The 23,820-nt window shown below is 36.9% G+C and overlaps 1 protein-coding gene across 1 annotated transcript in view; it reads right to left on the bottom strand.

Annotated features, from left to right (window-relative positions):
* CCDC186 (coiled-coil domain containing 186) overlaps positions 1 to 23,820 on the bottom strand; it is a 40,893-nt gene that overhangs the window by 6,688 nt on the left and 10,385 nt on the right. Inside the window, exons 3-14 of the mRNA XM_024555584.3 lie at positions 19,415 to 19,541; positions 15,540 to 15,668; positions 13,359 to 13,571; positions 12,342 to 12,461; positions 10,077 to 10,181; positions 9,520 to 9,618; positions 9,271 to 9,357; positions 7,192 to 7,334; positions 4,159 to 4,414; positions 3,343 to 3,532; positions 2,116 to 2,196; positions 309 to 519 (exon numbers count right to left, since the gene is read on the bottom strand). Coding sequence (XP_024411352.2) covers positions 309 to 519; positions 2,116 to 2,196; positions 3,343 to 3,532; positions 4,159 to 4,414; positions 7,192 to 7,334; positions 9,271 to 9,357; positions 9,520 to 9,618; positions 10,077 to 10,181; positions 12,342 to 12,461; positions 13,359 to 13,571; positions 15,540 to 15,668; positions 19,415 to 19,541 — 1,761 coding nt within the window. The remainder of the gene's footprint in view (positions 1 to 308; positions 520 to 2,115; positions 2,197 to 3,342; positions 3,533 to 4,158; positions 4,415 to 7,191; positions 7,335 to 9,270; positions 9,358 to 9,519; positions 9,619 to 10,076; positions 10,182 to 12,341; positions 12,462 to 13,358; positions 13,572 to 15,539; positions 15,669 to 19,414; positions 19,542 to 23,820) is intronic.

The raw sequence follows: 23,820 nt of genomic DNA, 5'->3' as shown, positions 1-23,820 counted from the left end.
GACTCTACAGTGACTTTCTGTGGTGACTGTGCAGGTTTTTCCTGAGAGGACTAATAAACTAACAACTTTAAAAGAAATTAATGTCCACTGAACTCCATTATCACCTTAAAGAAGATATGTGGTTTTTTTCATCTTTCTATTCCTAAACCTAGAACATAGTAAGGGATCAACAAAAGATTGGGAACTGAATGACTATAACTAAGAATTATTTTTCTAAAGATAGAATCTCTCAATGATTAATTTGAAAACAGTACCTTTACTACCTGAATAATTCTGACCACAGATCGCATTGCCACAGTAATACATACTTTGTTTTTTTCCTGATTTCTTCCACCAGCTGTTTGATGTGATCCTCCATAAATTCTATCTTCTCATGTTTCCGGGCATGTGCTTTCTGAAGCCTCACTATCCTCTCAATCAACATGGCTTTGTCCACTTCTGGGAAGTTGTCCACGGCTACCGCTGACCCAGTGTTTTCTGGAGATCGATCTTCTGCACTGCTTCGAGCATTAATGGACCCTAACGACCGGGGAAAAAAAAACGTTTAGATATTGTACCTGGTCTAGTTATCTCTAATCTCTTATTATTTCCTCTGGTAAGACTTTCAAATACTCAGCCTGACGGAGTTGGGCACGGAACACAACACAAGTAACACCTGGCCTGAGTTCCCATTGCAGAGTGTCATGATAATAGAGATACAAAAAATCTACTATGTCCTTCAGGAACAGGAAGAGGAGACATCAACAGAGAAAAAGAAACACAAGAAAAAGAAGTAAGTCTGAAGGAAGACTAATATTAAACCAAGAAAAAGACAGACTGACAGACACAGACAGAGAGAGTAGAATACAGCCAAGTGGGTTAAGCTCAGGAGCCAGGTCTCGTAGGTTCAAATTCCACTTCCTAGCTGCAAGACTTTGGACAAGTTATTTAACTTTCTGAGCCTTTAAGATTCTTCACCTAAAAGTGAGAATGACATTATTTACCTCACAGGATTATTATCCTCATTTAAATGAGTTAATACATGTGAAATACTTACAACCATACATACAATATGCTCTAAGTGAACGTTAGCTATTATTTTTATCAACCTCATTTGAAAAGAATGTTTGACCTTTTTACCCTATAAACATACGGCTTTTTCTCACCCCATTCCGTAGATTTAAGACAAGTTACATATCTTATCCAACATCAGGACTACCAAATGGCAGAGCTGAGACCTAAATACCTATGTGTAATTTCCAACTCATGCTCCTTCTACTCAACGATTCCCCTAGCACGCAACTCCGGGGGCCATGCCGTACAGAGGCAGCAAGAACTCCAGGACCTGAGGGCTCAGTCAGTGCAGGTTTTGGGCAAGTGATGGAAACACCATCTAAAATGGGAATTACAACCACTCACATGACTTCTGCAGAGCAAATGATGTGTTTCAAGCATTTAGGGTTCTGGCATTCCAAAACTGACAAATACACTAGTATTTTGCTATTTTTAAAATGTTATCAATCATAATTTTATAGACTATTCATTTCTGCTTTAGACTATAGGCATATTTACTATGAGAAAAGCTAACAGATTTTAAAAAACATATGTGTATATACATTAAAAAGTCTGATATATAATGATAGCCATTTCATTAGTAATCAGATGTTAAAAGTAACATAAAAGTAAAAGAAAAAGAGAGAACCATACTACAGCAAATCTTGTGTGGATGGATACAAAATCTGAATTTAAAAATGGAAGAGGAAACTGTTACACAGAATAGAGAAAAAGAAGGTAAGAAAAAAAGGAGGTAGGGAAATAAATGATATAGAACCACATGACATACACCTGAAATTAATATAATATTGTATGCCAACTATACTTTTTAACTAAGAAGAGCTTTAAATTCCAGAATGAAAAAGAAAAGAAGAAGAAGAACCACATGACAAATTGACAAATTTGGAACCCTGGGTAATGATTAGAACTTAAACATTTAACTGGCAATATTTTTTACACTATGTACAACTACCACTTTTAAAATTGAAAATGAAAGAAAAACATTTCAATACCTTTTAAAATAAAAAAAATGCCATTTCTTTTTTAATCAATCACGAAGTAAAACCATTAATTTTTTTTTACCTGATGAACTAGAACGGCTTCCCATGCTGCTCACTTCTTTATCATAGCTTCCATTCTCTATCTGATCTAATTTTCTCCGTGCTACAGAAAAAAGAAATGGATCACTTGCGAAAACTATCATTACCATTTGTCCTCACGACCTCTGATTTCAATTGCTAAAATCATTTAGGCACAAATGGCAGAAACAGCGAGAGAAGTTTCTTGAATACACACTTTAAACAGGAGGGCTGCAGGGGTCATTCATATAAAGTGACATCTAGGAATGTGCAGGTCAAATACAAACATACAGAAACAGCACTGTGGTAACAGCCACACTGGCCAGCATCACTCAGGTACGCTGAGCGTGACTTCTGGAGTCCTGAAAGATGTAGAGGAATGCCAGAAATTTCCCCAAACTTCCCTTCAATTACAGCTACAAAAACAAACTGAATTCTTAGGGCAAATATCTGTACATATTAAGTAAATGCTAAGTCTCTTTTATTACTATGCTTTATCATATTTTGACACAAACAAAGCAGAGGGAAATAGAGAAAGGAAGTCAGAATACATATCTTATTCATCACTATATCCAAGCACATGCACAGACTCCCCATAATTGTGTGACTTTTTTTAATGAAAGAAATCTGGGTTCCAGTTCTGGCCGTTAATCACTGTGTTTGGTTAATCTATGACCTTTCTGGGTCTGCTTCCTACAAGATCAAAGGTTAGGTCTGAATGAGCTCCAAGTTCTAGGTCTACCAGGCGGGGTGCAGCTACCACAGATGCTGTACAAAGCTATTCACAGACATGCGCAGGGAGAAAATATCAGAACTTCTATTTATATTTAACCTGATCTTTTAAAATTTCTATTTTTCTTATGCTTTCTAAAATACATAGAATAATATATGTTTAAAATTGATAAACATATGTATGGAGAAAAATGCTTAAATAATTTTTACTGATAGGGGTATCTGATCAAAAACATTTATATACTACTGCCCAAAAGTACTTTTCCAACTCTTACATGTTGCAGTCCTATGAATGAATGTCCTTTAGCATAGAAGATGCTACAGATTATTCGTGTTACTGCAAGAGGGTTAGCAATTTATGAACATTTAATACATTAAAATGAAGATTGGCTCTAATCAATGCAGGATCTGAGGTAAAAATATTTTTTCTATAGATCCTAATAGTTCAAAGACACACACAAAAAACCATTCGAGGTCTAAGTGTGAAGGAATCTCGCACCTTGCTGGAGTTGCTTGGTGAGATCCTTGACACTGGAGGCGTACTTCCGCCTCTGAGTTACCAACTCATCTTTCAGTTCTTCGACCTGGGTACTCAGCGCCTCAACCTCTGCTCGTTTACGAGTGAGTTCAGCCTGCAGAGTCTGGACTTCCTCTTTCCGCAGTTCTTCCTCTTTCAACAATCTACTTTCCTAAATATGAAATTAAGATAAAACAAAAACCACCAATTTTCATACATGACTTATATGCTTCTATTATTCCTCAGTTTAAAGCATGAAAAATACAAGGTCTTTAACAGTACATCCTGCTATCATCACTCCTTACCAGGTTTTGTTCATTGAGCTCCTCAAATTCTTCATGTAGCGAGGAGGGGACACATTAGTACGCCTGCCATTCCATACATGCAAAATAACATGGGCTACAGTTCTCTGCATTTCTGAACTAAAGTCTCAAATTGCTTTTGTACGTAACTTGAAATCACTCTCACAGCTCGAAAGGATTAAATCATTTTTAAACTATAAAAATGTAAAGTACTTTTAAAAGATATATAGTAATTCCAGTTAAGAATGACAAAAACCCTGATTTTCCTGTTTTCAAAAGTGAAATATTTCTTCATAACCATTTTAGGGAAACATTTTATTATAAATTATATGAGTTGGAAGGAAAAACTGACTTCTCACAGCATTTGAAATTACAAGAAGGCCAGTGCCAATAAAAAAGAGTTTAGATCAACTACAACTAGGTTTACACTCTTAGGGAAACCAAATTGTGCTTCCTGTTACATTGTTTCAAATGTTCAATGGACAATTATACTTACCAAATTGTCATTTGTCTGTTTCATTTGTTCGCATTGGCTTTGTAACTGACTTTCACTACAGGAAAGTTTATCAAATTGTGACTGTAAAGAATTGGATTCAGACTGAAGTTGTGCATTCTTACTAGTGAGCTTTTCTGTAAATAGGAGTAGCTCAGATTCTCTTTTCCTACTGCCTTCGATGTCTTTTTGTAGGTCATTAATCAAAGAATTAAGACTGTCCACTTCTTCATTCAAATTTTCAATTTCTTGTTTACCTCTAAAAAACAAAGTTTATATTTAAGAAAAAAATGAAACCATTAAAAGACATTAAATTAATGGTTCGGGAATTTTCATTGAAGGAAGTACTTTATAGAGATACTTTTATTAGTATATGTAATTATTTGTGAGTGACAAATACAATACATGCCAGGAACTAAGAGGTGGGAATGTAAGTGAGCAAGACCGAAGGGGGCCCTGCTTCCAGAGTCTTTTACCAAGTGGGGAAGCTGTCTCAGTGTGATACAACACTGATGATGAAAGCACCAAGCGGGTCACCCACCCAGCGTAAGTGATGTCTGCCCTGGTACTTAAAGTAGGGTAGCGAACCTTCCCTGTGAAAGGCCCACAGGCCTTAGGCTTCTGAGGCATGTGGCCTTCGCTGCCACTGTTCCATTCTGCCACTGTTATGTGAAAGCAGCCATCGACAATACACAAAGGGATGGGCATTCCAAAAAAATGGAATCTACCATGAGGCAGTGGGCTGGATGTGGCTTGCAGGCCATAGTTTGCTGATGTCTGACCTGAAGGAAAAGTAGGAATGACTAGGAGAACCACATTTGGTCCCAGGCAGAGGAAGCAACGTGCTAAAGCTGAGAAAGGAACAAGAGAAAGAACTCTCCTCGCTGATCTGAACAGGTGTGCGACACCAACGAAGATAAGGACGGCACTAAGTCCCTGGGGCCTCACACAGGGCCTGGCACACAGGAGAGCTGGACACTAGAGTAGAAAAGGAGAAGCCATGGAGGGAGAAGCAACAGACAGTCACTGAAGACCTTTCAAGCCAAGTTAAGGCATCTTCGGGGGTATCTTCACCCCTTAAGGCATCTTCAACTCATCTTCCAGTGTGGCCCAGAGATGGCCAAAAGGTTGGACACCCCTGCATGACTAGGCAATCCGAGGCCATGGGAAATCGCTGAAAGGTTTTGAGAAAATTTCCTTTTTAAAAAGTTTATGCTAACCAATGTGGAAAATGCATTAAAGAGAAGTAGGGGTGGGGGGAAAGTTTAGAAACTGTGGCAGTTTTCCAGATGAGAGCAGATAATGGCTTGGACAAAGGTAGCAGCCACAGGCATATAGAAAGTAAACAGACTTGAAAGGCATTAAAGAGTCAGCATTAATAACACTTTGTAACTGGTTAGATATGTGAGGGGAAGGGGAGAAGACCCAGGTGTCCCCCAGGTTCCTGAGTTGCAAAACCACATGGATGCTACTCATCTCTCAACTCGGGAACATCAGAGGACCACAGTGGTGAACAGGAAAGATGGTCAGTTTGGGACATTAATTAAAGTTTGAGGTGCCTTTGATACTTTTGTGTCTAGAGCTCAGTAAAATGGGCTGAAAATGATTTGAAGGCCCTGCAAATAGTGTAAGAATAGTAGGATCACCCAGGGTAATAAAATAAGGACAAAGGAGTTTTATGACAGAATGAGGAGACTGCCAAGGAGATGAGAAAAAGAGTGGCCAGAAAGTGGGGAGGAGACCAGGAGCACACAGCACAGAATGAAGCCAGAGGCACGTCAAGGAAGATAATGGGCTCAGTGGTATTAACCCTGACGACACAAGCAAAGCTCAGTCTGAGCAAGTGTCTCCTGGATTGAAGGAAGCCTTAGCAGTTTTCAGTGGAATACTGGGGTAGAAAGTAGAACGAAATGGAGAGGGTTAAAAGAATAAAGAAGACATAAAGGACAAGGAGAGATGACTTTATAAAGATGTGTGGGTTGTGAAGGAAGGAGAAAGGTAGGGAAGGTCACTGGAGCTTGATGTCTGTAAGATACAATAATATGTAAATGCAGAAAGAAAACAAAGTCCATAGAAAGAGAGGGTAGAGATAAAGGAGACAGAAATAATCAACTAAGACCCTGAGAAGGCAGGAGAGCATGGGATCCGCGGCTGAAGAAGAGAACGATTCCTCTCACAGGAGCAGGAGCACTTCTTCCACTAACAGAAGGAAAAGGAAGACGAACGGCTGCAGATGCAGGCAAGGTCACAGGACTGAGAGCAAGAGGTTCGCAGGGCTGCTGGTGAGAACCGCCCGCTGAGAGCTCCCGTTTCCCTGTGAAGAGGTAATCTCCTGCAGCAAACAGTGAGGTGAGAAGGAAGACACCGAGTGTGAAGAAAGCAGTAAGGTTTGGAAGAGATGCTAAGAAGGGAGGGGAGAAGTTTCTAAGGACGTATGCTAGGATTAGAGGTGTACTGATATTCCCAGTTGAGGCTGCTAACCATGAATTTATAGCGGCGCCGCTCTGGATGACGGTGAGATTTCTTCAGCGACACTCGGCAGCCTGGGCATCAGTAGGGCATGAAAAGTGCTTGGATTCAACCTGAATCCAAGCTCTGCCAGGAAGTATCATGAGTACGCTTTAGCTAAGGGTTTTCTAAGAAGCCAAGGGAGACTTTCAGATCCTGATCTCCAGCTCTCTACATGCAAAGATACAGCTATAGACGCATATCTGCCTTGTAAAGGAAAACGTAAGTACTGTGCATAAGTAACGGGATTTGAAAGGTAAGGAATGGATAAAGAAACCAAAATCGACTGTCTTATAAATTGCTGCTGCCAATGTTTAGGGAATATAAACTTTGATTTTTAGAAGCCATGATGGGAACTTCAAAGATAATCCAAAAAGGTTCAAATAAAGACAGAAATTTAGAAATTTTTAGCCAGTAAAACTATAAAATTATTCTTGTTTAATGCAATAATTGCATTTAAAAACAGAAACCTGAGGTAGAATTTAAAAGCCTGTCGATCAGCACAAACAGAAGTTGCTCGTTTTGTACCTTTGATGCTGCTCCTGCAACTGATCTGCAATTTTCACTTTGTCCAGTAAGTTCTGAATTTCAGCTTTTTGGCGATTAATAATTTCCTTATATTTTGACAATTCATCTTCTGTTCTTAATCGTTCATCTTCTAGACATTTCACCTATCATAAATCATAACCAAGTTAAACTACAAACAATATTTTCTCGTTCCTTATTAACTATTTCAGGTAGTGATTACACAGGGTCAGGCAGAAGTAAGGCTTGCTTGGGTGTGGTTGGGAGGGTACGTGAATATCTCGCATGAGATGGACAGCAATTTGAACATCTCACCTAAAATGTCACATGGTGTGCTTGTGTGTGCTATTGTTATGCTACAGAATTACATGCTTACGATTTTGTAACAAAAGATTTTGTAATAAAAAAGGGGTATTATTTGTGCTGGACCCTGTATATTAATGGTCCAAGCTGAATTCTGAAGCAGTGTTAATTAATGTGAAGAAAACATAATGGGAAGTAAACAGTCCTGGATTTCAGTCTCAGATTTCCCCTGATTTAGTCATGGGAGTTTTAGGATGTCATTTTATTTTTGCTGAATCTCATTTCTTCACCTGAAAAGAGGCTAATCTTCCCTACCTCCCTCAAAGAACTGGCATGGAAAACAAATAGAAGTGTATGTGGTTGTATTTTGCTTGTTTATTTTTGTTGATTAGGTTCCACTTACGGGTGAGATCATATGGTATTTGTCTTTCACCACCTGGCTTACTTCACTTAGCATAATGCTCTCCAGTTCCATCCATGCTGTGGCCAAGGGTAGGAGCTCCTTCTTTCTCTCTGCTGTGTAGTATTCCATTGTGTAAATGTACCAGTTTTTTGATCCACTCATTTATTGATGGGTACCCAGGCTGCTTTGACTACTTGGCTATTGTAAATTGTGCTGCTATGAACATTGGGGTGCACAGGTTCTTTTCAACTGGTGTTTCAGGATCCTTAGGGTATAATCCCAGCAGTGGACTTGTTGGGTCAAAACAAACAAGCAAGCAAAATACAACCAGGAACACTGAAATAAAGAACAAACTAATAGTAACCAGAGAGGAGGGGGAAGAGGGACAATGAGGGATAATAGGGGAAAATAGGGGAAGGGCCTTCAAGGCACATGTGTAAAGGACACATGGACAAAGCCAAAGGGGGTAGGTTTGAGGGTAGGAGGCAGGGATGGGTGGGGTGGGGGACGTGGTAAGGTGAAAAGGGAGACAACTGTATTTGAACAATAAAAAATAAAAAATAAAAAAAAGAAAGTCTGGGAAAGACTTTGAAAATTATTCAGCAGTTACTTAAAAGTAGTTAGTTAAAAGCCTGTTTCTAAATAAATGAATGATATGCAATGATAATGTTTCACAGCCAGGTTAAAAGGGGTATCAGTCTTACAATAAAGACAATAAACACTGGAAAGGATTTAACAGACTAGTAGGAATTAAGACTGTATACAAGACTACTAAGTTTACCCAGGAGAAATGTACAGGAATTCTACCTATTACTTTCTCATACTCAGAGTTCTCAAGTCCACCTCTCTTTCCATTAATTTGCTGATAACACTGCCTTTGGACGAGAGGCCCAATAGATACAGCAAATGTGTTATAAAACAGGAATGTCTGCCAAACACTTCAAAGGAGTTGAAGTGGAAGATATTTCCATTTCAATAAGAGTCACTTTTATTGCTAGGAAATTGATATTCCACCCGTATGAGTTCTTTTCTTTTGGAAAATTTCTATTTTTATTTATTTATTTTTTCAATCCACACCTGAGGATATGTTTACTGACTTAGAGAGGGAGGACGCGACAGAGAGAGAGAAAATGGACATGAGAGAGAAACACTGATTGGTCATTTTCCATATGCACCATGACTGGAACTGAACCCACAACTGACTGGGATTGAACCTGCAGCCGTTTGGCATATGAGGCGAAGCTCCAACCAACTGAGCCACACGGTCAGGACTTATTTTGGAAATTTTCTAAATAAATACCCTTTCCTCAACATTTTAAAAGTCAGAAATTAAAAATATTTCCCCACCTTCAAGTCATGACTGAAGATTCAATTACCTTTGTTCTCAGTGTCCGTAGCTCATCCATGCCCTCCTTAAATGTCCTCTTCAGGTCTTCCAGTTCCTTTATTTTGGCATGATGCATCTTTTAGAAAGTTTAAGAGAAAACACAAATCATTACGCAGTAAGCTAAGCTAGACGGTACTCCTCCCAGAAGGCTTTAAAAGTTATGACAGTAGGTCCCCGTTATTTCCCTCCTCTGTGTTTACTACGCACTCTAGGCTACACCAGGAACGGAACAACTCACTTCGAGCTGGTCAGATTTTTCTTGCATTTGTTTCTCAAGCTCTCCTTTTGTGACTCTAAGCTTGGCATCAAGCTCATTTGATTTAATTTCTTCTGACTCCTAAAGGAAAAGAAATGAAAAAGTACGACTTAATTTTTAAAGTTTTATACTTTGAAAAGTGAAGGCAGCTTTGGCAATTAACTGTTCTAATTAAGAAATACACAGCTTATGTATCTAAAAATGACAACTGCCTTGAAAGATTTTAAGTATGTCAATTTCGTAAGACTTCAGATATGTAACATAATACAGAGTGGTTTTATTTTTAACTTATAAATTTACATACATGTAATTCTTCATTTTCCTAATATTTTCTATTGTTTTTATTTGGTTAAAAACTTCTCTAATGAGATTTCTATATAAGCTAGAAGTACTTGAACATAGGAAATACCCTTTATTTTATGTAACTGCCCTACCTAATACATTCCACACTTCAAATATTACAGATACACAAATTTAATGAAACAAGAGTGCTGACTTGGCATAATTTGTTACTAATCTATTTGAAAAGTTAAGCATACCTGGTATGTTTTTATCATATCCTGACAATTTTTTCGAATCTGATCTGCTTCTTCCTTTGCTTGGGTTAACTTTGTTGTTGTCTCTCTGAGTTTATCTTTGGTTTCCTGCGTGGGTAAAAAGACAGCGACAAACTCAGGCACAAGGACGTGATGGATGCTAAGAACAATGACCGGAGTGGGCAAGTTCTTGTCTCAGCACTGCCACTGAGGGGCTGCAAGCCATTAAATAAAGTTAAATTTGATAGGGTTTCAGCAAATCACTAGAATTTCCTAAATAACAAGAAGAGCAAATATTAACCAGTTCTTTGCACACATACATAAAAGACAATTCTTTGGTTTACAGCTGTGGTATCTATTCAAAAACTGTTTTTTTATAGATTCATACTGCAATTTGGTTTCCATTCCTAATCACTCTAAAACTGCAATTCTGAAGGTTACCCTCTCATCAAATTCAATTACTTTCTATTTGTTGTTTCTTATTCTTGACCTTGCTCCAGTTCTGACCACCCCAGACTCTTTGAACATCCTCCTCTGTTTCTATTACAAGACAGTATACTGTTTTGTCCCTCTGCCTTCCTTGGCTCCTTGACTGGCTTTCAACTTCCTGTGGCAATTTTCCAAGACACATCCCTGCCCTCAGCTCTGTCTCCAAAGTCCTTCAGGGTACCATCTAGTTCCGTGGTTTTGGCTATCATGTGGCTTTCAAATGCCAATCATCTCCTCCAAGTAGCTTCCCTTTTAGAAAGGGATAAATGCTGTTATTCTGCCTTCCCATTGGTAGAGTCCAGGGCATCCTTACGTTATAATGGCTGATACACTGGACTTAAAAGTGTTTTCCCCATTGAGGATAAAGCTTCTGGGCAATGCCTAGCTCAGAACTTGCCACATATTAATGGTTCAAGTAATATTTGATGAATTAGTAAAGGAATACCTAATATATAAACCCTCTGTTCTAGTTAGGGTGGTCTTCCCAAATACCAAATAGTCATTTCCCTTTTCCCCCAGCGTTCCTCCACTTGGGATGCCTTTCTCTTCATCTCTTGCACCATCTAAGCTGCATTTATCCTCCACACACTGCTTTTTATGTGTCATTTTGTTTTTGTACAAATCTATCATACAATTAAGTACTAAGTTACATACTTTCAGCTGCTGGTCTTTCAATAATAATTTGACAGTAAAATTCAGTACTACTTTTAAAATATAAACATTTGGAGACCTTTTCAAATATGGTTTTCAATTTTTTTTTAAATTTATTGATTTGAGAGAGAGAGAACAAGAAAGAAAGAAAAACATTCATTTGTTGTTCTACTTATTTATGCATTCACTGGCTGACTCCCGTATGCGCCCTGACCAGGGATCCAACCTGCAACCCTGCCATATTGGGATGACATTCCAACCAACTGAGCTACCACGTCAAGGCTTGTTTTATTTAATTTTTTCTTTTTTTTTAATATTAGATGACTACTTCAACAATAGGACAGAAAGAAGGGAACTTTACCTTTTTTCCCCCAACTTCTATATAATCAAGAACTGAAAGAGAGTCTGGAACATTGGAGGGACCCACTTCATTCACTCAAAGAAGAACGATTGAGAGACTCCTCTATGCCTAATAAATGCTTCCCAAATAAATAACTGAGTGAAAGCGAGAATCACATTACATGGGTTTTAGTTAGGGTACTGACTGTGTTTCACCCACGGAGTCATTCACTCCGTGTTCACCGAGCACCTGCCACATGCCAGGCATCCGGCAGCAGCCTGTATGATCACTTTTCATTCTATGAATTTTTTGATAAAATTGTACTCATTAAGCAAAATACCAACAGAATTATATTAATAATAAACAGACAAGTTACTCTGTATATATTTATGTTACACTGTATTTAAATAAAAAATATTTCTTAATTATAAGAATCTTAGCATTAGTAATATTTTTAAAAATTTCCAGAGTATACTTTCAGTTTCGATAACCTACAGATTCTCCTCTTTCCCTCACATTTCTGACAATGCTTAATATAGAGTATAGCACGCCAAAAAATGCTTAAAGAAAAAAGTCAATTTGGGGGTTGCAAACAATGAATAATAAAACTTAACATGCTATCCAATTTGATGTGTAAATCATGCAAGGAAATAGCTTTTCACAATCAGCAAATATGCAGTCCCAAGCTACCCTACACGGGTCACTAAATTATGGTGCCTCATTAACTATCACCGCATTTGCTTTTAAAACTGATTCTATTAATGTTTACACTGCATTACAGTACTTACCTTGTGTGAGTCCGTTTCCACTTTTAATTTGTTTTGGGCCCATCTTACTTTAATGATGTGAGAATTGATATCTTCCTTTAATTTGTCTATTTCTCTGATGAGTCTAGTAGTTTCAGCTTCCTAAAATAATAGCACTCAGTCATATTTTTCATTTAACAAGCAACCAATTATTTGTGTATCCTTTATATCTCCTCAAAATAATACAGTAACATGATACTTCAGGAGCTGGCACATTATGGCCTATAAGCCATAAAACTGATTTCAAGTACAAATCTTAAGATGGCAGTAAAATCCTAAATCCAGTAACAGACATAATTAACATTCTATATTTTAACAAACTAGACATGTTGCAAATACACGCATACCTTTATTCTTCTCAACTAGCTGGCCTTAAGATAAAATACAAATTACATTAGTTCTGCCAGAATTCCTGAGAACAATGACAACATTTCTGAACTAAAAGTCAATGAATAAAAAATAACATTCGTCACCAAGAAATAATAATCCAGTAGAAATGAGACCACACCTTGAGGTGGCTTCTTAATGCAAGGGCTCTGACTATCTCAGTAATTAAATCTCCTTGGAAAGCATCTAACGACATGTTTTATTTTACAAGAAAAATATAAATTCTATTTTCTAATAAGTGTTACATTAGGATTCTGGTCCAATTATACTTATTAAACCAAAGTATACACTATGTATATGTCTTGCCAAAATAAAATCTTCCTATGAGGCACAAACTCATTTCTTCAAAATAGATTTAATAAATTTTTTAAAAGATCTATCAAGAGAGTTATCCAATAAACAACATGTCAATTTCTCATCTTTTTCCAGGAACATTTTCTGTAGACTGGTAATAAGATATTGGAATTACTTCAGCATTCACATACTTAGAAGGTGACGTAAACAATTTCATGTTTAATCACGTGGTTCAATCACGGTAAGTTATGATTATTTGATTAAATAAGAAAAAGCAAACAATAAATTTCAAATGAGATAAAACAGCACAAGTTATACCTTTGTTTCGTACAGCTGGTGCAACCGTCCTTTTTCCTGAGAAAGCTGCTTAATTTTGTTAGTATTTTTCTCTGATTCTTTATTTGCATCTCTAAGCTTTCTCTCAAGTATCTCTTTTTCCTTTCGAAGGTCTAAAGATTCTTTCTCACCTCTTACATACTTCATTACCATTGCTTCTTTTTCCTGGCGAGCCTCTTCACATTTCTTATTGGCCTTTGAAAAAAATCTAGCATTAATAAAAAATATTTCTCAAATAAAAATAAGTGAAAAAAGTATATTTTTCCATAATATTACGAATGTGTCCTTTGGTTTTTGAACAACATTCCCAGGACCTGTGTCATGAAATTTTAAAAAGAACAAATTCAAAACTGTAGATAAACAACATAATAAACAAATCAGTATCACCCCCATTGGTGTGGCTCAGATGGCTGGGTGTCATCCCACAAGGTGAAAGGCCACAGGTTCGATACCTGATCAGGGCACATGCCTAGGTTGCAGGTTTGGTCCCTGGTTGGTCACGGTAATGAACGATGGGGAGGAAGTATTAATAGTTATAAAACAAATAGAGGTAAAGATTAGAGTCTGAAAGGAAAAAAATAATTATCTTGTCATGCTAATTATTTGAGATTTTTCCTACAGGCAATGGAAGGCTAAAGAAAGATTTATAAACCTGAACCTTTTAGTAAATGTGTATTTCAGTAAGATAAAGGGTGGCCCCATGGAAATGGCACTGAGGTTGAAAGAAGCAAAAAAAAGACAATTACACCAGATGAGGTAAATAGATGAGGGTCTTGACTACAGTCGGAAACGTGGACCAAAACGTCCTCGGAGACTCTTTCGTGGATCAGCTTCGGGGGAATAACCTGGGGTGCTAAAAGTCCATGTTTCTAGGTCCCGCCCCAAGTAATGGCAGTACCCACGTCACAGGATTGTTGCGAGTACTGTGTCAGTCCAATTGTGGCACAGATAAAGGCAGAGGAGCCAGTAAAAGTTTTGGATTTAACCAGTTTAAGATGTTTATGATTTACTTCAATAAAGATAAAGCATGAAGACGACGACAGGATTCAACAGGCAGCTAAAATTATGAGGTATATATTAAGTAGGGGAAAAAATGGTTACAAAAAAGGATGTGCATTAAATTACACTCAAGTAGGAGGAAAAGTATATGAACATGTGTGATGTACTGGGGTCTGTCCAGAAAGTATCCAGCCCCATACTATGAACAAGAGACATTTACTGAAGGAGATACAAGACACAAGAAACATTGTACATAGGGCAACGATGCTTCAGTCCTCTTCCAAGCAGGCACCTTGGGACCTCACACAGTTCTCCCAGTCACCATCAGCTGCCCCACCGTATTTTCCTGAATCTGAGTGAATTATGAAATCTCTTCCCCTTCAAAGGTGGTTTTAGTTTTGGGAAAAGCCAGAAGTAGCAGGGCACCAAACTGGGCTGTAGTGGGGCTGAGTCACCTTTGAGATGTTCTGCCAAAAAATCCTGCATGAGACGTGATGCACAAGCAGGCGTGTTGTCATGATGAAGCTGCCCATCACCAGTAGCTCGTAGCTGTGGCCTTCTGAATCATACAAATAGTTTTTGCAGAGGAATGTTAAAGCTTAACATAAAACTTGATGCATATTCTTTGCTCTACTCAGTCATTTTGAATGCCACGGCCACACAGTACTCATGCTCACTCAATGGTGTCTACCCGCCCCCACTAACTAGTACAGTGAAGTCGTCATGGTTCCCCCATGCACATTCCAGTCCACTCTCCTTGGCTGCCAGGTTACAGTGATGTTGTGCAAACCGAAGTTCTCGTTATATTAATAATGGCTGGACTTTTTCCAGACAGACCTTGTATATGTGTATATGATAATATACATAACCAAAACATCAGTTATTAGCTATGGAACAAGGAACGGAATGTAAAGGGATTGGGAGCAGGAAGAAAGAAGTACAGACAAAGGAGGACTTTCATTTTTATCCTACATATTTCCTTATTATTTTTTGTAGGTAGCATGTTCTTTATGTATTGCTTTAGCATTTAAAAAAGTTAATTTTTATAAAAATAAAATTATCCATTCCTAATACACCAATGATTTCCAAAATCATCTAACAAGAGTTTACTTTAATAAACAAGAATCATCAGAAAGTGAATAATGATAATGAACTGGAAAATACCTGTTCCATCCGATGGGCCATCTCCTTGTGTATTTGCTGAACTGCATTTTTAGCAGCTATGTCTTGAGCTATTAATTTATCTTTGGAAGCTTTAAGTTCTTTATTAAGTTCTTCTATTCTTGATTCTAACTGTAAAGAAAATTATTTCTGGGTTATTTTTATAGCTGTATCATCAAACAGACCACCAATACTCCAAATGAACATAATATAAATAAGCAGAAAGAATGCAATGAATAGACTTCAAGAAGTAAATGTTAGCAATGTTGTCATATTTCATTAGAATTACGATAGTACAAACTAAAGCAGATTCTGGTTAAGATGGATGGTAAGCTCTAGAGTAATTTCTATGGAAATAACTCAACAATTCAGTGGCATTTCATACTCAGTGCAAAGAAAGCAGTAATGAATAAACTGGGTCACAAAAAATACATGAAACATAAAAAAATAATGGAAGCCACAAATCCAACTGTCAGTAATAAATTTAATTGAGAGTGGATAAAATAATATTAAAAGGCAGAGACTGTCAGACTGGAATGAAAAACAAGATCCAGAATGTGCTGTCTACGACAGATGCTTTAGATTCGAGGATATAAATAGACTGAAAGTAAAAGGATGGGGAAGACATATCATACAAACAATCGTAAGAAAGTAAGAGTGGCTACACTAACATCAGACAAAATAGGCTAAAATAAAAAATTTTACTAGAGATAAAGAAGGACATTTTGTAACAATAAAAGGGTCAATAAAGCAGAAAGACAGCGTTATAAACATGCATGCACTGAGTTACAGAGCATGAAAATACACGAAGCAAAAACTGACAGAAATGGAAAAGGAAATAGACAATTCAACAACAGCTGAAGAATTCAATACCTCACTTTCAGTAACCTAAAGTTAACAAGGAAACAGGGGACTTGAACAAAATGACGAAATAACCAGATCTAACATATCTGTACAACATTCCCCCAGCAACAGCAGAACATACATTCCCATCGGGTGCACATGGGATACTCTCCAGGATAAAACATATGCTAGGTCATAAAACAAATCGATACATTTAAAATACTGAAATTAAAGAAAGTGTCTTCTCCAACCATAATGGAATGAAATTAGAACTCGGTAACAGAGAAGAAATTTGAAAAATTTACAAATAGTAAAAAAATAAACACCACCTAAATAACCAATGGGAGAAATCACAGAGAAAATTCAAAAATACTAGTTGATAAATGAAAACAAAGATGCAACACACTGAAACTTATAGGCTGTATCTAAAGCAGTCCTTTGAGGGAAATTTATACCTGTAAATACCTACATGAAAAAACAAAAAATAACACAAACCAGTAACCTTAAACTTCCATCTTAAGACACTGGAAAAAGAGGACGAAACTAAACCTAAACCCAACAAAAGGAAGAAAATAATGAAATTAGAGAAGGAATTAATAAAATGCAGAATAGAACAGAGAAAAATCAACAAAAAAAATGGTTCTTTGAAAAGATCAACAAAATTGACAAACCATTACCTAGATTGATCAACAGAATCTAAATGAGAGACATACTGACCTTGTAGAAATAAAGAGAATTATTAACAAATACTAAGAATTTAACTTAGATGAACAATTTCTAATAAAACTGGCTCAAGGAGAAATAGAAAATCTGAATAAATCTGTAAGACACTGAATTAACCATCAAAAATAAAAACCACACCAAGAAAAATTCAGGCCCAAGTGACTACAGATAAATTCTATCAAACAGTTAATGAATTGATACCAATTCTTCACAAACTCTTCCCCCCAAAAGAAGGAGCACTTTCCAACTCATTCCATGAGGTCAATACTACCCAGACACCAAAGCCAGACAAAGGCATCACAAAAAAAGAAACCTATAAGACCAGTAGGTCTTATAAGTACAGATGGAAAAATTATCAACCAAATACTAAGAAACTGATCCTGCAATATATAAAAAGAACTATGCGCCATGACCAAAAGGGATTTATTCTAGTAAGCCTAGGCTGGTTTAACATCCAAAAGTCAATTAATGTTATACACCATATCAATAAAACAAAAACCACATGATCATGTCAATAGATGCAGAAAAAGCATCTGATAAAATGCAACACTCTTTCAAATAAAAACTAAATGAACAACTAATAAAAAGCATCTGTAAAAAACCCACAGCTGACATTGTACTTAATGGTGAAAAACTGAACGCTTTCTCTCGAACAGGATAGGAGTATATCCACCATTGCCACTTCTAGTCAACATTTTACTGGAGGGCCCAGCCAGAGCAATAAGGCAGGAAATGGCATAAAAAGCACCCAAATTAGAAAGGAAGAAGTAGAGCTCTCTATTTGCAGATGGTATGATCTTGTACTTAGAAAATGTTAAATTCACAAAAATAGTTTTAAAATGAGTTCAGCAAAGTTACAAAATATAATTTAAAAAAATGAATTTTCTATACACTTAACAATCTGAAATTGAAATTAAGGAAATAATTCCATTTACAATAGCATCATAAATAATAAATTACCTTGGAATAAACTTAACAGAAGAAGTGTAAAATGTACAGTATGAAAACTACAAAACACTGTTGAAAGAAATTAAGATCTAAATAGATGGAAAGACGTCCCGTGTTTATGAACAGGAAGACCTGCTGTTTTTAAGATGGCAATACCCTCCAAGGAGTCTACCAGTTCAACACAATCTCTAACAAAAACCCAGAGGGCTTCACTGTAGAATGACAAGCTGACAGTACAATTTGCATGGAAATACAAGGAACTGATAGCCAGTCTTAAAAAGAAGACAGTCTTAAAAAGAAGAACAAAGTCCAAGAACCCACACTTCCCAGTTTCAAAACGTACTGTGAAAAGAGAGGAAACCAGACAGTGTGGTACTGGTCCAATGACAGACACACAGATGGATGAGACGGAACTGAGACTCGAGAAAGAGACCCACTTATCAATTTATTTTCAACACGAATGCCAGGCCCACTCAACAGGGAAAGAACAGTCTTTTCAACAAATGGTTCTGGGCCAACTGGACAGCTATATACAAAAGAATGAAGTTCAACCTTCGCACCATATATAAAAATTAACGCAGAATGAATCGAGACCTGACTATGAAAGCCGAACTGAAATCTCTTCAGAGAAAAAACAAGATCATCTTCATGGCCTTAGACTTGGCAATGGAGTCTACATATGATGCCAACTGCACAAGCAGTAAGAGAAATAAATAGGTAAACTGACATCATTAAATCTAAAACTTCTGTGCGTCGTCAGTGTATACTACCACGGAAGTGAAACCACCACCCACAAAAGATGCTATTTGCAAATCCTGCATCTGAAACAGATTTGCATCCATAATATGAAAAGAACTATCACGACTTAACAATCAAAAAAACTAATCAAAAAATGAGCAGAAGACTTAACTAGATATTTCTGGGTAAATACACACTCCTACATATACACTCAAAAAGGAAGGAAAATGAAGAAAAAGGAGAGGCAAGGGAAGACAAGGCTGGGGCAGCCGGCCACTGAGGTAGAAGGGCCAGTCTTCACAGTATAGTTCATATTAAACTGTAAGTTTAAAAATATTCTAATGCCACGTATAAATTTTTAGCTATGTATTGTTTCTTTTAATTGGTAAAAAATGGTCTATTTGACTGCCAAATTGTCTTTTCTCCTCGGATTTCTACCATTATAGAATACAATCACAAATATCATGTAAAAATAATGATTCCAACTTCATACAAGAGAATGCTTTGCATACCAAGCAACCCTCTAATTTAAAATATAACACTTTTATTCATACATACATTTTCAGGAATGTATTTATTTTATAAATTGAAGCGTAGTTTTTAAAGATTTCAGCTTATCTTTTTACCTGTTTAATTGTGTTCATATGCTGCTTCTCTGTTTCTGTTCTTTTTTTCAGTTCTTCTCTTAAATTATCTTTTTCTGAACATATGTCTAAGATGAGCTCCTGATGTTTCTTATTTTCTTTGATTAACCTAAGTATAAAAAGGGTAGTATAAATAAACCATAATTTAAAAAGGAGATATGGAATATTATCTGTCTGCAGATTAGAATATAGATACTTACAATTAATAGACTGACATTTCTAAGCAATCCTTTTGTAATGACACATTACACTTGGAAAAAAATTTCTCTGGCCAGTCAGGCAATTAACATCTTCCTAGAAATTTGTATATTTCAAATCAAGTGAATATACTGAGATAGGGAACCCCGCACTCTTTTAAGTTTATTTCCTTGGGCATCTCAAATATGTACCTCACCTCTCCAGCACCCAAACCTCTTCAGGTCAGCAGTTCTTAACCAGAACATTCTGTCCCTCCGGGCATTTGTCTGAAGACAGTTCTGGTCGCCACAACAGGGGTGGCGTTTGCTACTGGCTTCTTGTGGGTGGAGTCCAGGGGCGCTGCTGAACGTCTTACAGTGTACAGGCCAGCACCCCCAACCCCAAAGAATGATCTGCCCCAAAGTCAACAGTGCTGAGGGTGAGAAATCTTGCTTTAGATTTTAAAAAATTTTAATGATACTTTAACAGTTAGAGAAGAGTAGTCAATATAAAATAACAAAAGCTCAAGCAGAAGTTTCACTTTGTGCCCCTAGAAAAGTGTAAAATAAAACCTTAAAAATTACCTGCAATAAGGTAAGATGCTAAAGGTTAACAGCTGATATTTTAGGATTATTAATAGCAAGTTATTACTTAAAATTTATTGCACAATTATTACTTAAATGTAGCTTTAAGTGCATTATTTGATTTAATATTCAAGCCTATGCAAATAATTATCTTTTCTCGTGAATAAAAAACCCCTGAAGCCTAGAACTTGTTCCAGCTCATATAGCTAGTAAGTGGCTGAAGTGAGATTTGAGCCCATGTCTAATTCTACAGCCCAGGCCTTTACATCTTCTACTTTGAAGATCTCTCATTCACTCAACAAATGCTTACTGGGCACCTACTATGTACCTGTATTACTCTGCATGTTAAAAGTATGTCAGCAAATTGTCCCTGCCCACATGAAGCTTACATTCTAAGGGAGAATATTAAAATAAAAAACAAATAGGTGCATAATAAAATGCCAGGTAGTAGGTAAGTCCTATTAACAAAACTAAAGCAGGGCAAGGGAACAGAGAGTAGCATGTGCCGGATCTCAGATAAGGTGGGCAGGGCAGACCTCTCTAAGGACCATGGGCTACCGCGAGGAAGCAAGTCCTACAAACATTTGGGAAAGAGAAAAGTGTAGCATGCAAGTTTATTCAAGCCTTTTTTGTCATAGGTGTTTAACTTAGATTGTTTACATAAGGTGTATAGTCAATTTGTTGCGGAAGCACAAGAATCACAAGTAAACAATTTAGGAAGGGAGAAACGAAGCGCAGCAAGCCCTAAAATTATTCTTACATGCCAAATGCACATCCTCTACACAAACTGTTCTTAATTAAGAATTCTGGTTGGGACCTTGGAAAATAATATTGGTATTAGAAGATAGGGGAATGGATATATAAAACAAAGACATCTGGGAATAGATGCAATCATGAAAATTTAGGCCAAAGGAACTGAAAACAGTTTTACACCTAACCTGAGCCATGAAGCTTTTAATTTGGAATTAAAATTATTATGTGTGTAACAAAGGATTAACCTAGATTTAAAAATGACAGTATCTGACATTTTTATAATGCCTTAATGTACACACAAAGCAGTGTCATCAGGTAAGTATCATCCCCTCAAACAGAAGAAAAATCTTTGACTCAGGCTGATTTGGCCCATGAAAAGGAGCTCGTAAATGGCAGTGGGCCCTTCCCACTCCAACATTCTGACCAGGAAGGTGCTCGCCCGATCTACCGTGCTGCTACTGTTCAGACAGGACACGGTAAAAAAGAGGAATGAAACTTATCTGAAAACATTAGGAGTAAAGTCAAAAACTAACAACCTGTAACCAGTTCATTTCAGATACCACATGAAAAATCCTCTGAAACCAGACTAACGAGGCTCAGATTCTAACTTTGCCATTTATAGGAATGTGACCTTGAACAAGTGCTTAATCTCTTTGTGCTTCAGGTACCTCATCTGTAAAACAATAATAATAGTTCATACCGAATAGGGTTATTGTGAGGATTCTATAAGTTGATATACATGAAGTGTCAGGCACATAATTAACAGTGTGTGTTTGTTGCTATTACTATTAAAAGTAAATCTTATCATTCACAAAAGAGGCATGAAAGTGATTAAGAGTCCAGATCTTAGGAAAGTGGGAAGAGGCAGCAGGGATAATCTCAAAAAGGAAGGTCTAAAAGAACAGCAGGAAAATGAGGTAGTTACGCTAAAAGGCAAGAATGGCAGAAACACTGGGTTCAAGTACAAAGTCATACAGTTTATTCATAATAGCAGAGTTTCAGGAATAATGTGAGTAGGCATAGCAGCCATTAGTTTTGGGGTAATAATATAGTAAAAGGGCCTTGGAGTCTCAACTCCAAGATTTGTACATTCATATTCACAGCTGCATTATTCACAATAGCCGAAAGGTGGAAGCAACCCCAATGTCCACTGATGGATGAATGGATAAACAAAATGTGGTCTATACGTACAATGAAATATTGTTCAGCCTTAAAAGGAAGAAAATTCTCACACATGCTACAGCATGAATGGACCTTGAAGACATCTGCTAAGTGAAATAAGCTGGTCACAAAAAGGCAAATTACTGCATGATTTCATTTATATAAAGTTACCAAGAGAAGTCAAACTCTTAGAAACAAAGTATGGTTGACTCTTGAACAACATGGGGGATGGGGCACAGACACCCCCCTCCCCGAGGCAGTCGAAAATCTATGTGTAACTTTTGACTCCCCCAAAACTTTACTAATAGCCTGCTGTCAACTGGAAGCCTTATTGATAACATAAGCAGTAAATTAACAGATATTTTGTATGTTATATATATATGTACTGTATTCTTACAATAAAGCTAGAGAAAAAATGTTAAGAAAATCATAGAAAGAAAAAATACATTCACAGTACTGTATGTATGTATTTAAATAAAAATCCATGTAGAAGTGGCCCACATAGGTGAAACCCAAGGGTCCACTGTAGAATGATGTTTGCTGGGGGCGGAGAGCAGGGGGAAATAATGGCTGTTTAATGGGTAAAGAGTTTCAGATTTGCAAGATGAATAAGCAATGGAAATCAGTTGTACAACAATGTGAATGTAATATACTTAACACTACTCAACTGTGTACTTAAAAATGGTTAAGATGGTAAATTTCATGTTGTGTATTTTATCACAATTTGAAATAAAAATTAAAAAATAATTAAATAAAAAGAGGGGCTCTGGATGCTAAAAGATTAAAGTTCACTGGAGGAACCAATGAAGGTGAGCTGGTTTGGGAAAGACTGACCCAGTGAGCAAGATAATCCGAAACAGTCAAGACTGGAAGCAAGGTATGACTGAAGACTAATTACATGTCCAGCAGTCTTTGAATTAAGCTACATTTTCTTCTGTCATCCCCCTCTCGTATGTAAACTTCCTCCCCCTCTTTCTCTATACACACACACCTCCCACTCAAGGATCATTTCTTAAAAAGAGAATCAGCCTGTATTTTGGGGAAGGCTGGCACGTTTTCCTTTCTTAAAGGTTATAAAACAGCACTTCAACATACACACCACTTCCATAAATCCAGAATGAAAATACAGGGTGATATAACACTATTAGGAAAAGATAAAGTGAAATTAAACTCGTTAAAATAAAAATTAACTCCACAAATACAAGAAGTCTAAAAAGAACTATACTGTTATTTACTGAGTGATAAATTCTTCTGTCAGCTAAATTTTAATTTTTTTAAACCAATGAATTTACAATGGGGATTTTAAGAAAAATTATTTTGAATTTTATGACTTCTCATTTCCTTTTGAATTACTCAGGTTTTTTAAAAAAGATTTTATTTATTTTTATTTTTAGAGAGAGTGGAAAGGAGGGAGAAAGAAAGAAACACTGATGAGGGGTGGAGGGATGAGGAGAAATTGCAGAAAACTGTAATTGAATAACAATTAAAAAAAGAAAGAAACATTGATGTGCTAGAAAACATCGATTGGTTGCCTCTCGCACTCCCCCTAACAGGGATCTGGCCTACAACCCAGGCATGTGCCCTGACTGGGAATTGAGCCTGTGACCTCTGGCACTCAGTCCTTTGAACCACATCAGCCAGAGCTGAATTACTTAGTTTTGTAGAGCATTTTAACAATATGCTCTATATTTTTTCAAAACTGAACAATTTGAG

Source organism: Desmodus rotundus, chromosome 4 (genome assembly GCF_022682495.2).
Source record: "Desmodus rotundus isolate HL8 chromosome 4, HLdesRot8A.1, whole genome shotgun sequence".
NCBI classification, from domain to species: Eukaryota; Metazoa; Chordata; class Mammalia; order Chiroptera; family Phyllostomidae; genus Desmodus; species Desmodus rotundus.
This window is presented reverse-complemented; position numbering and strand designations above follow the sequence as displayed.